The sequence below is a fragment of the Enhydra lutris genome, unplaced genomic scaffold, assembly GCF_002288905.1.
Source record: "Enhydra lutris kenyoni isolate GAN:26980312 unplaced genomic scaffold, ASM228890v2 scaffoldscaffold5, whole genome shotgun sequence".
NCBI classification, from domain to species: Eukaryota; Metazoa; Chordata; class Mammalia; order Carnivora; family Mustelidae; genus Enhydra; species Enhydra lutris.
This window is the reverse complement of record NW_019154089.1, coordinates 33,441,753-33,460,695: the sequence shown is the minus strand read 5'-3', so window position 1 is coordinate 33,460,695 and position 18,943 is coordinate 33,441,753. Positions and strand designations below refer to the sequence as shown.

The 18,943-nt window shown below is 38.3% G+C and overlaps 1 protein-coding gene across 3 annotated transcripts in view; it reads right to left on the bottom strand.

Moving 5' to 3' along the window:
* Positions 1–587: 587 nt before the first annotated feature.
* Positions 588–18,943, bottom strand: part of LOC111140934 (family with sequence similarity 114 member A2) — a 34,278-nt gene continuing 15,922 nt past the window's right edge. For all 3 annotated transcript variants that reach the window (XM_022493201.1, XM_022493200.1, XM_022493202.1), the window contains 6 exons: positions 17,815–17,894; positions 9,864–9,986; positions 9,215–9,354; positions 7,267–7,339; positions 3,883–3,936; positions 588–1,904 (listed from right to left, as the gene is read on the bottom strand). In XM_022493201.1, the coding sequence (XP_022348909.1) occupies positions 1,803–1,904; positions 3,883–3,936; positions 7,267–7,339; positions 9,215–9,354; positions 9,864–9,986; positions 17,815–17,894 (572 nt within the window). In that variant the 3' untranslated portion in view covers positions 588–1,802. The remainder of the gene's footprint in view (positions 1,905–3,882; positions 3,937–7,266; positions 7,340–9,214; positions 9,355–9,863; positions 9,987–17,814; positions 17,895–18,943) is intronic.

Genomic DNA, 18,943 nt, shown 5'->3' with positions numbered 1-18,943 from the left:
GGTCATATTCAGGGCTACCATCTGGATAGGTGCATTAAAAGAGTCACTGTTCTGTCCCCATATCTATATCCCTTTCCTTGAAAGAAAAACCTTAGCTATGTTTCTAGATTGAAAAGTAAAAACTGCAAGCCACAACTGTACAAGCGTCTGAACAGGTGGTCAGCAGTGTGAGCAGCTTCGAAACCAGATTCAGACACAGCAACTGGGCTTGAGGCAACAAATCAGGACTGGGGACACCAGCTTTAGTAACCACAGGCAACTGTTTTTTCTGAAATTTCAGAATTACTTACTTTGGGAAGGGTGAGATTTATCTTAAAAAGAAATGTTCCAAAAGTTTTCAGATCATATCTGAACAGAATATAAGCAGAGTAACATTTTAGTGCTAATGGGGTATCTTTTTAGCCCAAATCTATTTATTTCCTCCTTGCTTACAAACTGCTCCCTTCCCCCAAAGAAGGCAATTACACAGAAATAGTGTTGAGATCAGTCAATGTTAGAGACTTGTTTTGCTATTTCTGTGGTCTAAAAAAATATTGGGGCTTATGTTTGGAAAAGTAAGTAAAGTAAGTAAGTAAAGGATCAATTAACATAATTATTACATTTTATTTAAAGATTTTAGAAGATGAGCAGTAGAGCTCACAATAGTTACCTCCAACCATAAAGTTGGGAGAATTTTTTAAAAAGAGTGGATATCAAAAAACTTTTAGGAAGATCACACTTTAGTGGCCTCTTACATTGTTGAAGAGAGCAAAAGAAGGCTTAAGATATAAAGGATAAAAGTTATATTTATAAACATGCTAAGAAATACATTAAACCAAAACAAAAAAGAATAAGGAGAAACATATTGTGTCTTACAGGTTAAATCCTGTTCCAAATGATTTCTATGGGACTCCATAATCCCTTTCAACAATATCAAATAACAAAAACCCCATTACTAAAAGAGCTTCAATACTCCTTTGGAGCTGGCTGTTAGGGAATTTACCCTGCACATAAGGTATGCATGAAAAACATGAAAAACACCCTGGAGACTCAGAATACCCGCAAACATGAAATGGTTCTCTAAGCTGCACTTGTTTGTCTAGAACCCAGCTGAGTGGGTTCAACTACAACTTGAAGCTTGTTACCTTAGGACAGGAGAACAATTTGAAGCCCAAGGGCACTTTGCTGTAGTTAATTCATGTAGCTTCGTGTATACCTCAGATGTTTCTCCTCCATGCCATAATAACTACTAGAATTAAAGAGCAAATGAAACTTTCTAACCAAGTCCAAAGAATTTAGACTTTCTATATACTGTTTTCCTAAAGCCACAGATTTTATTACAGAAAGGAGAAAGGTAATGGCATCAAGAGATCAAGCACAGGAATCGTAGAATACTAAGTCGTTTCTCTCTTGCTTCACAACAAGTCTATCAGTGGGCTGCTAAATCATACGGAACCATAACAAAACTGTTAGTGTTTTGCATCATGTCCAAGGAAGACCAATATTTTTGCCCGAGTACCCCATTATCCTTTACCTAGAGCTATTATTCTTGAACTTCCCATAAAAGTTTCTTCTCAAATAATTTAATAATTCTAACAACTTGGAAGGGCAGTATGAAGACCTGAATATTTTAGCCAAGCAGTGAAGGCAACAAACCTCCTTTAAACCTGCTCTCCTGCCTAAATTTTATACACTAAAATAATCCTTTCTCCTTCATTTCTACAGGGGTATCCAAAATAGAGTGATATTTCTTGGCTGTCACAAGTTTTGGGTTGAATTTTCTCTGTTCGTCAGTGTTCTGACAAAGGCCCTGGGCCTGCAGCTCATTCCTCTGGAAATTCAGTTTTGCTCTCAATGAGAGAGATCTCCAGTACAGGTAAGAGCAGCTGAAAGGCGTCTTGAATATAGGAAGCACTGTTTGAGGCCTGTCAAGATTGAAAGGAAGAAAATATCACAGTCACTTAAAAGAGAAAATATACTAAAAAGACAACAAAAAACCAGATTAGTTTGTACAATCTAACTGAATCTGTAACCTGACAAACAAAAGCATAAACTCAAGTTAGTTAAAGTTAGAGAGGAAAGAATGATCTAGCTCTTAAGATATGACAGTACCCATCACTGGGCCATTAAGGAGGGCAAGTACTGCATGCAGCACTGGGTGTTATACACAAACAATGAATCATGGAACACTGTATCAAAAACTAATGATGTACTGAATGGTGACTAACGTAACATAATAAAAAAAAAAAAAAAGGTAAAAAAAAAAAAAAGATATGACAGTACCAAAAAAGAGTATCAGCATTTTTGTCCAACTTGCCCATCTGAAATGGTAGCTGTTCTTTGACATCCTGCTTGAATTTGGCATTTGAAGTTTATTTATTCCTCTACTAAATGGGTAGGTTCTGTCACAACCTTTTAGTCAATTACTCAAAGGACTTTAGAAGGCTATGACTCTTACACGAACCGGATTTTCAGTCCACTATGACAGCTCTTCTTCCATGGACTCAATAAAATTAGTGAATACAAGACAGAGACTACAAATACGAACAAGGAAAACTGCTTTCAGATGATAAGTATAGATAAATTTCTATGTGGTATAACAGACATATTTATGAGAAGCATCATGGAATTACCATGCTCAGAGTTTTCCAGACTTCATTAATATCTAACAAGTTCTAATCTTCCAGGAGAAAAATAGAGAGCTCATTACATTAAGATAAAAATGTACAATTAAAAGGACAATAGTGTTTCAGATATGTAATCAAGAACAACCAAATCGAAATAGCAATAAGGAAAACCTATTAAGTGACTTAACCTTTTTTGGATTTATCAATAGCATGTACCCCTATTTAAACTTTAATGTGACATTTGCTGCCAAATTTTCCAACCAAAAGAGGTCTCAGAGATCATCTGGTTAGATCTCTTATATCGCATATAAAGATAATGAGATTGTCAAGAAGGTAAATGCGTGGTCCAGGGTCAAATCAGGGGAGGCCCAGGACAGGACTAGACTCCTGGTTTGCAAACTTCTCACCTATACTACTCTGCCACCTACTAAATCACAATTTTTCAAAAACACTAAGTGTTAATTATCAGAATAATTATTCTGATATTCAAGGGAAACTGTGCAGTTAACGAATTAAAGGCATTTCCTTGGTGATAATTTTAAAAGAATTTAAAACTAAAGAAGTAATAGTCCAATAGTTAAAAAACTTTTTTTCAATTCCTATTTAAAACCTAACCAATTATCTCCCCTGACTTACATAAATATATTTTAAACAGAGTATCAAACATCTAAATTGTTTGCATAACTGACAAGACAGAGTTTTTAAAATTTGGAATACAGAAAGGGTTGCACAAGGAGGCAATATAATCCATCATGTGATCCTCTTACATTCCCCTTTCCCAAGGACTTAACCCACCCCCTTCCTTAGATCTAACGGACTGATGAGGATTCTGTAAACACAGGCACCTTTGACAAAACAAAGCAAATTTCTTAGCAAGGAATGTTTTGTCTTGTTTTGTAACAAGTCTTCCCTGTATAAACTTTAGTCCTTTCAGAAGCAGTGTTTGCCTGTTTGTAATTTTCAGCCTTCAAGTTGACCCCTGGTCTCCAGAAGGTATTTCATGACTAAGGATCATCCATCAGCAGCCAGTGGACAGTGCTGACTACCGACAGCCTACTGCCGGGTTGTGCTTTACGCAGCAGCTTCATCATTACGCTTTGTAATAATCAACAGGGAATTTGCGTCAACTACACACCATTTTGGTCATAACTGCATCAGTATGGCTAAATTACCAATCTGATAAAAAAAAAAAAAAAAGCCAAAAACTAAAGACTGAAAAAGAGCTCATTAATAATACATAATACTCTAAAAGTTAGACTTAAAATTAACTACCGACCTCTAGAAATACTGCAGTGATGAGGGGATTAAGGATGTCTGCCTTTTCTTTGACCTAGAATAGAAGACACACTGTTAAGTGAGCACCAGTAGGCAGAGTGTGATCCCACTTGGAAACACACACACACACACACACACACGCATACATAATTTAAGCACAGAAAAAGTCTGGACTGAGAAAGAGCAAAACATGATCTCTGGAAGTGCTTTAAATTTCCCTCTTTTTATCTTCCTGTGCTGTCCAATTGACTGTGTATTCCTTTGTAGTTTTTTTATTGACTTTAAAAAGTATCTTCATTTTGGAAGAGGGGTAGAAATGATACATATGATCAGAAACTTTAGAACAATTTTAAAACAGAATATGCAGATACAGAACATGTGCTTAAAATACTCAAATGGTTTTTAAGATGGGCTGTTTGAAAAACACGGAAATACATCATGGAAACATTACTCATGTGTTAGCACTTTATAGCTCACTTGCAGGTTTAAAGTATCTTTATGAAACATGAAAAGATTTGGCCTCAGAAGATTAACTTTAAGAATCCCAGAAGCTCTTTTAAAGACAATATTAAGGGGAAAAGAGATATCCCAGGACTATCCCTTCCAGGAATAACCTAAACTCATAAAGAAAAATTAATTGGGACTGCATTCTTAAATGAGTTGAAAGGCCCAGAATCTGCTGCCACACTGACACTTACATATTTACCACAAAGTGATTTTTTAAAAATTGAGGCATAACTGAATTACAACACCATACTAGTTTCAGGTGTACAAGATTTGGTATCTACGTAAACCGTAAAATGATCACCACAATAAGTCTAGTTAACATGTGTCACCATACATAGCTACAAAATATTTTTCTTGTGATAAGAAGTTTCAAGATCTATTCTCTGAGCAACTTTTGAATATGCAATAGAGAATTATTAACTACAATCCTACACTGTAATTATACCCTATAACTTATTTATAACTGCAAGTTTAGACCTTTAAATCCCCCTCACCTATTTAGGCCACCCTTTACTCCCTACCGCTGGCAACAACCAATCTGTTCTTTGTATCTATGAATCTGGTTTTACCACAAAATGATTTTTATCTGCTCATTTAAAATGCCCTGATTTTATCCTAATTTGTGGTTACTGATTTCTGATCATGTTCTATAGTTTACACACCTTCAGTAAATTTTTACAATTCCTTTAAAAAGAAAGAAAAAAAAGTTAGCTGTTTTAATTACAACTCTACTCCTGGTTGGCAACTGCAAAGTATAAGGATCGTTATAGTCTAAGTAAGGGATTGCTCCTTAAAACTAGAGCCAAACAGGGGCACCTGGGTTGCTCAGTGGGTTAAGCCTCTGCCTTCAGCTCAGGTCATGATCTTAGGGTCCTGGGATCGAGCACCGCATGGAGCCCCATACTGGGCTCTCTGCTCAGTGGGGAGCCTGCTTCCCCCTCATCTCTGCCTGCTGCTCTGCCTCCTTGTGATCTCTCTCTCTGTGACAAATAAATAAATAAAATCTTAAAAAAAAAAAAACAACCTAGAGCCAAATGTTGGGGTTTTTATTTTATCAAGGACTACATTTCCAGTACAGGAATCAAAGAGTAGCACAAAATATACTGCCAAACGTTGGGGGTTTTATTTTATCAAGGCCTACGTTTCCAGTACAGGAATCAAAGAGTAGCACAAAATATACTGCAAATTTCATAAAAGGAGAAAACAAAAATAAGTCGCAAAAATCAGCTAAACAAAGACAAGGTGATCCTAAAATTCACATGAAAATGCATGGGCCCCAAAAAGATAAAAGATCTTGAAAAAGTTGGAAGATTTACAATCTTGACTTCAAACCTTACCACAAAGTTACAGTAATTAAGACAAAATGGAACTGGCATATGGATACACACACATAAAACCAGTAAAACAGAAATGAGAGTCCAGAAATAAACCTGTATATCTATGATTGTTTTTGACAAAAGGGCCAAGACAATTCAATATGGAAATGCTTTTTACCAAATAGTGCTGAGACGACTAGAAATCCACATGCAAAAGAAGGAAAGTGCACCCCCACCTCGTACCCTACATAAAAAATTAACTCAAAATGGATTATAGACATACAAGTAAGAGCTACAATAAAACACTTAGAAGAAAACACAGGAGTAAATCTTCATGATCTTGAGTTAGGCAAAGATTCTTTAGATACAATATACCCAAAGTACTGAACAGTGATAAAAGAGAACAATGACAAACTAGACAAATATTAAAAACTTTTGTGCAAAGACACTACCAAGAAAGAAAAACAAAACAAAACAAAACAACCCATGGCCTGGGAGAAAATACGTGTATATCATGTATCTCATAACGAACTTATGCCCAGAATATATAAAGCATTTTTACAACTCAACAATAGTAAGTAATAAAAAGACAAATAATTAAAATAATAAATGACAGAAAGATACATAATGAAATAAATAACCCAATTTATAAAATAACTTTTAAAAAACCAAATCTGAAAGTAGGCAAAACTAGAAAAGACATTTCTCTAAAGAAGACATACAAATGGCCAACAATACATGAAAAGATGTTCAACATCATTAGCCATCAGGGAAATGCAAATAAAAGCTGCAATGAGATACCACTTGATACCTACTAGGATGGCTAAAATTTAAAAACAAAACAAAAACAAAAAACAATGGACAACGGCAAGTGTTGACAAGGATGTGGAGAAACTGGAACTTTCCTACATTGCTTGCAAGAATGTAACATGGTACAGCCACTTTGTGAAACAGTTTGGCAGTTATTCAATGGCCCATATCGCCCATATGACCCAGCAATCCCACTCCTACCTATCCAAGAGAAAGGAAAGCACACATGCATGTCTGTAGCAACATTACTCAAATAGCTGAAAAATGGAAATAATCTAAATGTCTATGAATTGATGAACAGAAAAATGTGGTATATGTCCATAAAAGATTATTTGGTTATAAAAATAAGTACTGATACATGCTACAATGTGGATGAACCTCAAAAACATTAGGCTAACTGAAAGAAATCAGCCACAAAATACCACATGTTGTATGATACCATATATATGAAATGTCCAGAACAGGCAAATCTATAGATGGAAAGCAGATTAGTGATGTTTAGCACTAGTAAAGTGTGGAGGGGAAGGGAATGGGAGCAACTGCTAATGGTATAAGGTTTTCTAGGGGATGATGAAAACTATCTAAAATTAGATTATGGTCATGGTTGCACAACTCAGTAAATATACTAAAAACCACTAAATGGTACACTTGAAATGGGAACATTTTATGGTATGAAAATTTTATATTAATAGAGCTGTTTTAAAAAAGCCCACAGAACAGACATTAGCCCAATAAAAGGCAAGAATTCTTACCCCAGCAGTTGTTAGGCAGGTAGTAAACTCTTTGGACAGAGAAGACAACTCTTTACACAACACAACTGTCATCCTAGGAAAGAAGTGAGCAAAGTCAGGAAGGCTCCTCTTTTTGCTTTTCTCTCTCTCTCTTTTTTTTAAATAAGCATATTTAACAACTATAAGAAAACAGATCACTCCTGGTAGTAAATGTCAAAGAAGAAAGCTTTTTTTAAAGGCAGTAAATATGCCTTCATCAGCTACCTAATGTATCTGGGGACCCACTTGAGCAGGCATTCATGCTACAGAAAGAGGAGTCTCAGTCCTTGGAAAATCATTTTTTCTGCAAAATCCTCTAGAAAGCACTAGATTTTCAAGTTAAGTGAAAGGAAATAATGAACATACATTTTAAGGAGATAAGACAGCACTTAAAAGATCTTATATTCCATTCACAAATGTAGTTAAAATAAATATGCATGCATTCATTCAAGAAATATTTATTGGAAGTCTTCTATATACCAACTAAGCTTTGGGGATTTATCAGTAAACAAGCAAAGGCCCAGTTTCCATGGATTCTTTTCTTTTTCTTTTTTTTTTTAAAGATTTTATTTATTTATTTGACAGTCAGAGATCACAAGTAGGCAGAGAGGCAGGCAGAGAGAGAGGGAGGAAGCAGACTCCCCGCTGAGCAGAGAGCCCGACTCGAGGCTCAATCCCAGGACCCCGAGATCATGACCTGAGCCGAACACAGAGCCACCCAGGCGCCCCTCCATGGATTCTAACTTATTTGATGATTAATGGGGAGACTATACATATGTGTGTGTGTTTATACACAAATACACCTACTGTACACAAACATATATATGTGTGTGTACATATAAACACAGGTATAGAGGTGGACAAGCAGAAATAGCCACTTTTCCAAAGAACAGGACACCATGAAGTCGAGTTCCTCATCCTAAGTATGTTGAAGACAAAACCAGCCCTCTGTTGTGGGATGTCAGAGAACAGTGAAGTATAGGTCTGGAAAACATCAAGGGTCCCTCCCAATCCTAACACACCAAACATTCTCACAAATTTTTTTTTTCCAATGAAAATTCTCATTATTTAATTAGATTTATTTAGAAAGCAGCAGATGTATTTTTTTCTCTTATGATTATCTATTTTCTATTATTTTTGAAATTTTTATTCAAAATCATCAATATGGTGGGAAAGGGGGCTTAGGGACTTAGCCTGGCCTGGGATTAAATCCCTGTCTGCAGAAACTGGGCAGATTATTTCATTTTTCTTGAGTGTGTTTATTTTCTTCAAAGCAGGACTAATCGTTTACCTTTAGAATTACTGTAAAAATTAGAAATGATACATGCTAAGTCCCTTAGCATGGTGCCTAGCACATAATTAGCTCCCAATAATGAATATAACCATTATTAAGAATTGAGGTTCTTAGAACTATTCTCTGTTTTGGGGCACCTGGGTGGCTCGGTCTGTTAAGCCTCTGCCTTTGGCTCAGGTCATGATCCCAGGGTCCTGGCCCATGTCAGGCTCTCTACTAAGCAGGGAGCCTGCTTCTCCCTCTCCCTCTGCCTCACGCTCCCACTGTTTGTGCACTACTCTCTCTCCCTCTGTCAAATAAATAAATAAAATCTTAAAAAAAAAATTAAAAAAGAACTACTGTTTTTATTTATGTAAAATTTTATTAAAACCAGTATCTGAGAAATAGTTTTCAGATTATCAACAATAAAAAATAATTACTAAAACAACCAGTTAATAAAAACATTTATAATGTAGATTTATGGGTCAATGAAAAGAAATAACCCCTTCGGCTACTTAATAACTAAAACCCAAAATGAACAAATCTCTAACCTGAGAATAGCATCTTGTTGAGAGGGAAGTTTCTTAAAACTTTGGAAGGAAGCTGAGAAAACTCTGATCAATTTGCACCCTTTACAGGAATACCCTTTATACTTACTGGGAAAGAGCTCTGCTCCTTTCTATGGCGGTCACTTCCTGCTTCTGGCCATGCAGAACCAGAGCTGCTGTTTTGTGAAACAGTTCAATTGAACAGGCAGTCAGTTCTGCTAGGCTCCGGATTGCAAATGCATGGATATCCTGAACAGAAAAACAAAACAAGGCATTGGGTTTTGTTTTGTTTTGTTTTGAGCCCAGAGGAAATGCTGTCAGCTTGCTTCTCTCATACTGGAGGATTCGGTATCTTGAAAGCTGCAGAGACCAGTAGCTGCCCTTCAGTAAACCTCCTGTTCTACCAGGGCAGGGATGTCATTTTACAAGCTGGGCTCATAACTACAAAAACAGAAGCTCCCCTGAAGTCAGGTGTGACCACGTGACTAAGATTTGGCCAAAAGATTTAGATAAAAAGGGGCTTATAGCAGCTTCTGGGACTTTCCTCATGATACATCCAACACACACAAACCTTTAGTCTCTTTTTCTTCACTCCTTCTTTCATTCTAGAGTCTGGAACAAGGCTACTACAATCTTGGATTACAAGGTTGAAATGATGAGTAGTGATGCAACAAAACAGAAGGTGCCTACGTCCCTGATCGTGATACCAACATCTCCACACCATTAAAAAAGAAAAAAAGGTTTAGTTGCTTTGGTACCTCTATTGAATTTTTATTGATTTGGTCAGTTTTTTCTGTTTCCAACTGTTTCTCTCCTTCTTCCTTCTCTTCTAATGGCTTGGCCAGAGATGTATTGATCCATTCGTAGGCAGTATTTCTTGCCTAAATAAGAAAAAGATTACTGCCCATCAACAATTCAATTCAGCTCACCAAAAGGTGACTATATACATTGTGCACCTACCAGAAATATGTTAGCATCATGTAAGTCAGCACTATTGTTCTCACCCAAACATACATTTATCATACACCTATCTACTTACCTTAGTACTTCTCTTGACAACACCTAACACTACGGTCCACTCATTCCTTCTTGAAATTCTCTAATCCTTTGGCCTTCTTGAAAACTGAGGTATAACTTACATAAAGTGCACAAATCTTCAGAGCACAATTCAAGAAATGTTCCCATGTGTATATGCCTTTGTAACTGCAACCTAGATCAAGATCTGGAACATTCCCATCACCCTAGCATTTAGAAGGTCCCCTCATGTCCCTTCCAAGTCAATACTGCTTAAACCAGGGGCACCTGGGTGACTCAGTGGGTCAAGCCTCTACCTTCAGCTCAAGTCATGATCTCAGGGGCCTGTGATCGAGCCCCATGTCAGCCTCTCTGCTTCCCGGGGAGTCTGCTTCCCCTTCTCTCTGCTTGCCTCTCTGCCTACTTGTGATCTCTCTCTCTGTGTCAAATAAATAATATTTAAAAAAAAAATTCTGCTCAAACCGAGTCACTGTTCCCCTTGCCCAAAGGTAATGGTTCTTCTGTCTCACTGTAAATTAATTTCACCTGTCTTTAAAATGCATACAAATGAGATCTTAAATCCTTTCTAATTTGTGTTTGGCTTCTTATACCTAACATACTGTCTGTTAGGCTTATCCATGCTACTGCAAGTGTCAATTGCTGATTCTTACTTCTTGCTGTGTGGTAGTTCATTTTATACATATACCATAATTTGCCATTTTCCTGATGATGGGCCTTTGAGTTGTTTCCAGTTTTCTTTGATTTTCTAATACCACCATCTTCCAGTTCTGCCTCCACCCTTACAAGCATTCCTCCTTAGGCTCTTGTATGTACTGATCCTTGTTTTTCGGCCCCTTAAACACAGCATCACCTGGAGTTCTAGCCTAGCCCTCAACTTGTCTCACCCTATTCCTCTTCCCTCAACCCATCCTGATTCTATAATTTTAAGTATTCTCTACCTGCTGCAAACTCCTAAATCCTTATTTCCAGCACTGACCTCTTCTGAAATGACATATTCCAACTGTTTGCTGGACATATATATTAGGATATGTTATAGGCTGATCATTCCTCTTCCCTTCAATGGCTTCCCTTCAATGGCTCCCCATCAATCCCCATGATCATAAGAACATGATCTTATGCATGACTAAAGAAGTACCCATGACCTAGACCCTACCTACTTCTCCAGCTTCATCTCTGACCACTTTCCATTTTAAGATCTGATAATAATGACCTGTAATGTGCCCCATTCTTCGTTCATTCTATTCCCTTAGGTTAGAAAGCCCTTCCTCACCCTTTTCTTTTCTCTAAATAAAGGCAGCTCTTAGTTTTCTTTCAGTCCTCCAACCAGACATTGTTCTTTCCGGGTAACCTTCAAAAACCTTCCAGGAGACTGGGCACCTAAACAACCCTGTTCTATGTCCACAGTCCCCTGAACACCCCTTCAACTTAGTACTTACGAAAAGACACTGAAATTAAATGTGCGTATCTCCTACATAAACAACATTGCTATAGGATGGTTACAAACTGTCTTAATTCAATTTACACACCCAGTGCCTGCACACTACGGAGGATACCAACTGTTTTTACCTAGCCAGCATTCATACCTCCTTTCTTTTGGTAGGAGGTTCCAGATTTTTCTCAGCTCATGTGGTTTGGGTAGGGTTGCTTCCACCCTCTGGCTCTAAGGGTTGGCAAATAATTCAGGTTTAGTTACCAAGAATATTAATCCCCCTGTTCATACACCGATTACTTCATGGATGGAAAAGTGAGCCCAACCGAGGTCAATGAGCATCAGTTTCAAGACATCTGATAAAATTACTGTTGGAGGTACTTCTGTTGGAGTTACTCAAATGGAAAAAAGTCACCCTGAAGTTACCAGTGGTTATCCTACCGGCAAGTGGAAAAGATTCTCTAAGAATAAAGCCAAAACAGAAGAAAGCAGAGTCAAGAGATTGGTGTGGGGATTGGTATAGAGTTCCTGGGTAGAGAGCCATGCCTGAAGTCAGTCTTGCCCTTTGATTTTCTAGTTTCTTGAGCCAATGAATGCCCCTTTTTTCTTAAGCCAGTCTGACTACAGTTTCTGTCATTTATAACTGAGTGTGTCCTGGCTTCTAAGAAAAGGTTTATTGTCATTAAATGAAGGCATCCACTTGAGGAACTTTATACAGACAGAATGCATTCAGAGCTGTAACTAGGCAATTAGGAATCCAAAGAAGACTGTAAGAGTCATTCCAGCTGAGAAATGAAAATCACAGGTTTTATTACACATACAGCACTGAGGTTGAGCCTTTAAAATCAACAGATGGGGCTACACCCAAGGCTAAATCATGAATGACCTAGAGCAGAACCCATGTACCCAGACATTCACTGAAAGGTTCTTTCTCCTATGACACAGGAACTCCCATAAAAACCTCAAGAACAATCTGCCTCTGATCTATAAGTTCAGATCAGAACTTGCATTAACTCGCGTTAACCTCTGCATTAACCTCTCAAATTAAAAAAATAGTAACTAGGGGCGCCTGGGTGGCTCAGTGGGTTAAGCCGCTGCCTTCGGCTCAGGTCATGATCTCAGGGTCCTGGGATCGAGTCCCGCATCGGGCTCTCTGCTCAGCAGGGAGCCTGCTTCCCTCTCTCTCTCTCTCTCTCTCTCTGCCTGCCTCTCCGTCTACTTGTGATCTCTGTCAAATAAATAAATAAAATCTTTAAAAAAAAAATAGTAACTATATAAAAGATTGGAAACAAGAAAACTCAAAGTATGCTGAAAAAACTGTGAAGCAACTCGTAAGACCAGCACAGATGGGGCCTTTATTAATTAGTTCATCCATTATAAATATTTACTACACGCTGTTCTAGGTGCTGGGAATACAGTGGCGACTAATATAAACCATAGTCCTGTTCTTCTCTACTCTAGTACAGAAAGACAATTAACAAACTAACAAATTAGCAAAGAAAATAAAATGGAGAGATGGAAAGATGGACTGGAAGAGAAGGCAGACTTGGCTTGGGTGGTTAGGAGGGTCTCGAGGAGTGAAATTTGAGCCAAAATCTGAAGTTTAAAAGGAGTCAGCCATGCAAATATTTAGACAATGAGAGCTATAAGCATAGGAAAATCAGGTGGGTGTACTGAAGGAACAGAAGGAAGACCAATATGGGAGAAGCATGGTAGAAGATGAGGTTGGGAGTGGTGAGATTTTGAGAGAAGAGGAACAGTGAGAGATGAGGCTGGAAAGAATCCTAACAGATGACTAACAATCTAAATAGTATGGGAAATGCTCTGCAATTCCTTTGAAGAGATAAAATGAGAGAAAAACCAGGGATTGATTTATCTCAGATTAAAAGAAGAAAGAAAAATTAAGAGATAAGGCCACACAAAAGAAGAAAACTAGTATCATAAATGTAGTACATTTAAAGGAGATGTTTAAGTAGGCATAGCACATACTCAGAATGACTGCTCTTGAAGTCATTATGAACTACTGTGCCAAATCAAGGTAATTTATTATACCTTTTGAAAATCAGCAATGCTACCCAGGCCTCACACCCAGAATTCAGTCTGGACCTTCCCACTGGAGAGGCCTGGAGACTTAGGAATTAAACGGCACCTTGGAGCTTAGCTTCTCCAACCACTTATTTTTTTATCAGTTGGAAAAAAAAAAAAATGAGGCTTAGAAAAGAAATGGGATTTGCCCACACCACAAGTATCAGAATAAGAATCAGAACTGTGTTCTCAGACTCCTGCTTCATTGCTTTTCCCCTTTATGACACAGTCTCCCATATAAACCCTTGGGGAAAATCAGGCCCTGATCTTTAACTATTCTACCTCTTATGACTCGACACCCAAAATGTAAACAATGTGAAGACTGCTTCCAGAGAATGACTAGTAGTACCAAACAGCCAAGGGGTTACTTGCTTTTTTAAAATAACTTATTATTATGGTCTCCTTGAGTACATAAATTATGTTTTATTAATTACTATTTCCCTAGCACCTAGCAAAATAAAGTTAATTGACATATGTGTATTTATCAAATACTTGAATGTATAATACATGAGGCTAGCTTCTATATATAGGACCATTAATGGTGAGCATTTACAATGAGTCAGGGACTCCATAAGTTTTGTGTGTATTAACTAACACATTAATTCTTCACAAGAACTCTATATCATCCTTTTCTCATAAAGAGGATAAACAACTTACTCAACACCACAAAGTAAGAAATAGTACATTTGGGATTTTAAGGACCAATAAAGCAAAGATCTAGCCTTGAAGAAATTTAAGATTTAGGATGGAAGGTGGGGCACCCAGGTAGCTCAGTCAGTTAAGCATTCGACTCTTGATTTCGGCTCAGATCATATTCTTTCTCTCTATCCCTCAAATAAATAAGTCTTAAAAAAAAAAAAAAAGATTTAGGATGGGAGGTAAGGTATACACATTTAAAAAAACAAATAAAAACAACTTATGACACTTTTATAAAAATACATATGCATAAGGTTAAGAGAGGAAAGCAAAATGCTAAAGAACATACACAGCATGTTAACTTTTGTATAAGAAGAAAATATATCTGCTTATCTTTAAAATACATCTACTTATCTAAAAAAAGAAACATAAGGACACGCCAAAAAGCAAGAAAGTTTAATATCTAAAAGGAGAAGGGAAAATGGAATGGATGGGAATTATACAGTTTTGACTTTCGGAAACATGATAATACTCTATATATTCAAAAATTAAATTAACATGGGGATAGCAAATAAACCATATATTCTTTCCATAGGTTGTTTTTATAGTAGAATGGGCAAAGCAATGAAACTATTTCAGATGCATTACAGAACTGAGGAAATAAGGACATGCACTAATGTTGGGAGATGGGGTTCTTTCTGTGGAAGAAGAGAAACACAAACGTGTCATGAGGAAAGGCAAGGCAGGAAGAACCCTGCTGGGATGGACTGAAATTGGGAGTTGCCAGGATGAACTCATGATCTCTAACATATGTATGTATGTACATGTACAAATACAGGGGTGTGTATACGTGAGTACATTTCCTAGCTCTGCCCACAAGGCCTAGAAGCAAAGACAGCATAGCAGTGAAGAAGACACACCCACTACTCACATCTTAGCCTGTACTATTAAAAAGGAAGTATGGGGGCGCCTGGGTGGCTCAGTGGGTCAAGCCTCTGCCTTCGGCTCGGGTCATGATCTCAGGGTCTTGGGATCGAGCCCCGCATCGGGCTCTCTGCTCAGCAGTGAGCCTGCTTCCTCCTCTCTCTGCCTACCTCTCTGCCTACTTGTGATCTCTCTCTCTCTCTCTTTCTCTCTGTCAAATAAATAAATAAAAATCTTAAAAAAAAAAAAAAGGAAGTATGGCTCCTTGAAGAAATGGCTGATTCCAGGGATGGCATATGGAAGGTACAAAGTGAGCCCAGGATATCTTGTTATGACAGAAAATAAGGAAATACTCCAAACAATGATAAGTGCATGTCACACAGGAGTCCATTTGAAGGACAATCTGAATACCAAACTAACTAAAACAGTAATGAATCACAAACCAAAGGAAAAAACTGAAACCTGTGCGATCATATTAAATAACAGATAATAAATAAAGAAAAAGGAGAAAGGAGAGCTCATAACTATAGTAGAATGCCAAAGCCAACTGATAAATGTGGAGCAAATGCTGGGGTTAGAACACATCAACATTTTGCAACCATCACAGTAAACACTGATGCAGCAAGAATCATGCATAGATGCTAAATCTAGGAGGGAAATTATGAGAATCAGGGTATTTGTTGGTCTTAAAATGTCTTCCACAGAAAGTTTATTAGTACCACAGAGGAAAAATTGTAATAATACAGTGAGAAACCAGGCAACACATTACAATAAGGGGAAGATGGACATCATGTGCTATAGGTGTGATAGCCTGGGAAGGATACAATGTCGCTTATGAAGTGTCTTGCTTGGGAAGACATAACCTGACTTTACTCATGAGAAAACACCAGACAAACCCCAAATGAGGAATACTCTATTTTTATATAGGGGGAAAGGAGTCTGTATTTCTCATCATAAAAGACAAGGAAAGATGAGGAACTACTCCAGATTAAAAGAGAATAAAAGTACTTGACAACTAAACACAATTCATGATTATGTACTAGCTCCAATGTTAGACGAAAAAATTTGATACAAAGGACATTGTTGGGCCAACTGCCAAAACCAGAATGTGGACAAGTGGACAAGAGATTAAATAAAAATATGGTATCAGGGATGCCTGGGTGGCTCAGTCCATTAAGCCTCTGTCTACAGTTCAGGTCATGATCTCTGGGTCCTGGGATCGAGCCCTGAGTCAAGCTCCCTACTCAGTGGGGAGTCTGCTTCTCCCTTTCCCTCTGGCCCTTCCCCTGCTCACGCTCTTGCTCTCTTACTCTCTCTCTAATAAATCTGTAAAAAAAAAATATGGTGTCAATGTTAAGTTTACAGCAGGTGAGAACTACTGTGGTGACATAAGGAAATATCTGTATTCTTAGCAGGTACATATTAAAATATTTATGAGTAAAGGGCTATCACATTTACAATTAATTCCCCCAAACAGTCCCAATAATAACAACATACATGTGTGCATGTGTACGTGTGTGGTGCTGTATGGGGGAGAAAGGGAAGAAGGGGAAAAGGGGGAGAAGGGATAGGAGATGTAATGAGAGAACAAATGCTCAAACACAAATGATTTAATGTATGGAGTTAACTGTTAACAAAGGATGTATCTGCATAAAAGATATTGAATTTTATTTGCTATATTTGGGCAACTTTTCTCTAAATTTGATATTATTTCCAAATCAAAAAACATTACGATGATACAAGCTAGAAGTGCTGAGGTCAAGTGCTACAGGTGAGACAAAGAAGATGAGCTGCCTGGGGATGACCTGAAAATCTTCCTGGGGAATGTAGCATTTTCACCGGGCATGACAGAGTGGGCTAGCAAGTCAAGCATCACATTCCTTGCCCTGCGGTATGCAAGCGACTATCATGGCTATCCCGGCCAGGCAGCAACGTGTGCCTGCCATTAACTGGTCCAGAGATGTTTCCAGAGATTGGGAGAGGATGGTGAAGAGGCAGCAAGCAGCTCAAGACCCAGTGGATAGTGTCCCATGAGCTGGCCCTGGCATATACGCTAGGTGAGTATTGCTCTGAAAACAGACCCTCCCTGCTGACTTTGACTAAAGCCCCTCATGTTCCAAATGTGTGAAGATAGCTCAGACATCACCATCAAAGACCAAGGCCTGGGCCAAGGGACTCTCATTTGCACAAGCTAAAGGGTCACTGTGCTATGGGAAATGATAACCTCCATCCAGTCCATAAGGGCTGGGGCCACATTCCATCATCTTTGAATCACTCAGAGTTCTGAGAAGAGGGAGACCACAATTGAGGGGAGCCCACTGGTCTCACAAAGGCTGCCAACCCTGTGGCCTAATAAGAGCTTTCAGATAAGCAGCATTCCACATGAAAACAGGTGAGGGTGGCAGAAGTGTGGGGCAGGCAGGGCAGATGTGAGATCTGCATGCTAACCTGTGATAGCAGGAGGCAGGTAGAAGGTATGGAACTCAGAATATACCCCCAGTTTGTTGACACCCTTGCCACGAAGTTAGAATCTTATATTCTTTATCTACTAAATCAACACAAGTTAAAAATAAAATGAAAATTACCAAGTAATAACTTACCCTCGCAAGTTTCTCAGGTTTGGAGGAGACATGCAGCTGGGAAAATAGATCTGTTATCTCTTTGGTAAAGTCTTCGTCCCCTAAAAAAAACAAACAAACAGGGGCACGTGGGTGGCTCAGTCAGTTTAGCATCTGCTTTGGGTGCTGGTCATGGTTCCAGGGTCCTGGAATCAAGCCCCACATCTGCTCCCTGCTCACTGGGGAGCCTGCTTCTCTCTCTCCCTCTGCCTCTTCCCCAGCTTATGCGCACTCACTCGTGCTCTCTCTCTCTCTTGCAAATATATAAATAAAATCTTTAAACAAAAAAACAAAAACAAAAACAAAACCCAAGTCCCATTTAAGACACTGCAGAAAGACTGATAGGGATGGGGGTGGTGGGCAGTAAGGAAGAAGAAGAGAGGCATGGCAGGAGCAGCAGCACTAATAATAACAGCAATTTAAATGAGCATGGCACATTAGTGCTTACAGAATCCTTCTATATATGCCAATGAACTCTTTCAATAGGCTTGCAAAAAAGTATCATTATCCCATTTTAGAGATAAACTAGGGCTGAAGGGGTTATTTCCACGAAATTGCATAGCAAAGATTAGGAGTCAAACCTTGGCCTTCCCACTCCAGTCCAAATCCTGTGCTCTTTATATTATATTCCAGATGTAGGAATGAGAACTGGTGAAGGCAGAGTACTAAGCAGGTGCTATGTCCGTTCTTCCAAGAAAGCGGAATTTAAGTCAGGATATAAAAAGTGAGTATAACTTAGCCAGGAGAAAAAGAAGAGTCTCAGACAGTGAAAACAAGTAAAAGATACCAAGGTGAAAGAAAGCAAAGCAACAAGTTTAATATGTTTGGAAGTGCCTTAATGTAAGGGAGAGAAGAGAGGTAAGAATGGAGCTAGAACATTAAGTAGGATCCAGGTAAAAGATGGCCTTAAAAACCAATGGTGAGGAATCCAAGCTTTTTATTAAGGGAGTGAGGAGGCACTGAATGATTTTAAAGAGAGACAGGTATGTCCAACTGAAATTTTAGAAAGATCCACTCTGGCTCCTGGGTGGAGATGAATTGAATTGGGAACAAGAAGGGGAGCAGGAAGGCTGAGGATCCAGGCAGGAGATAATGATGGATAAGAAGAAAG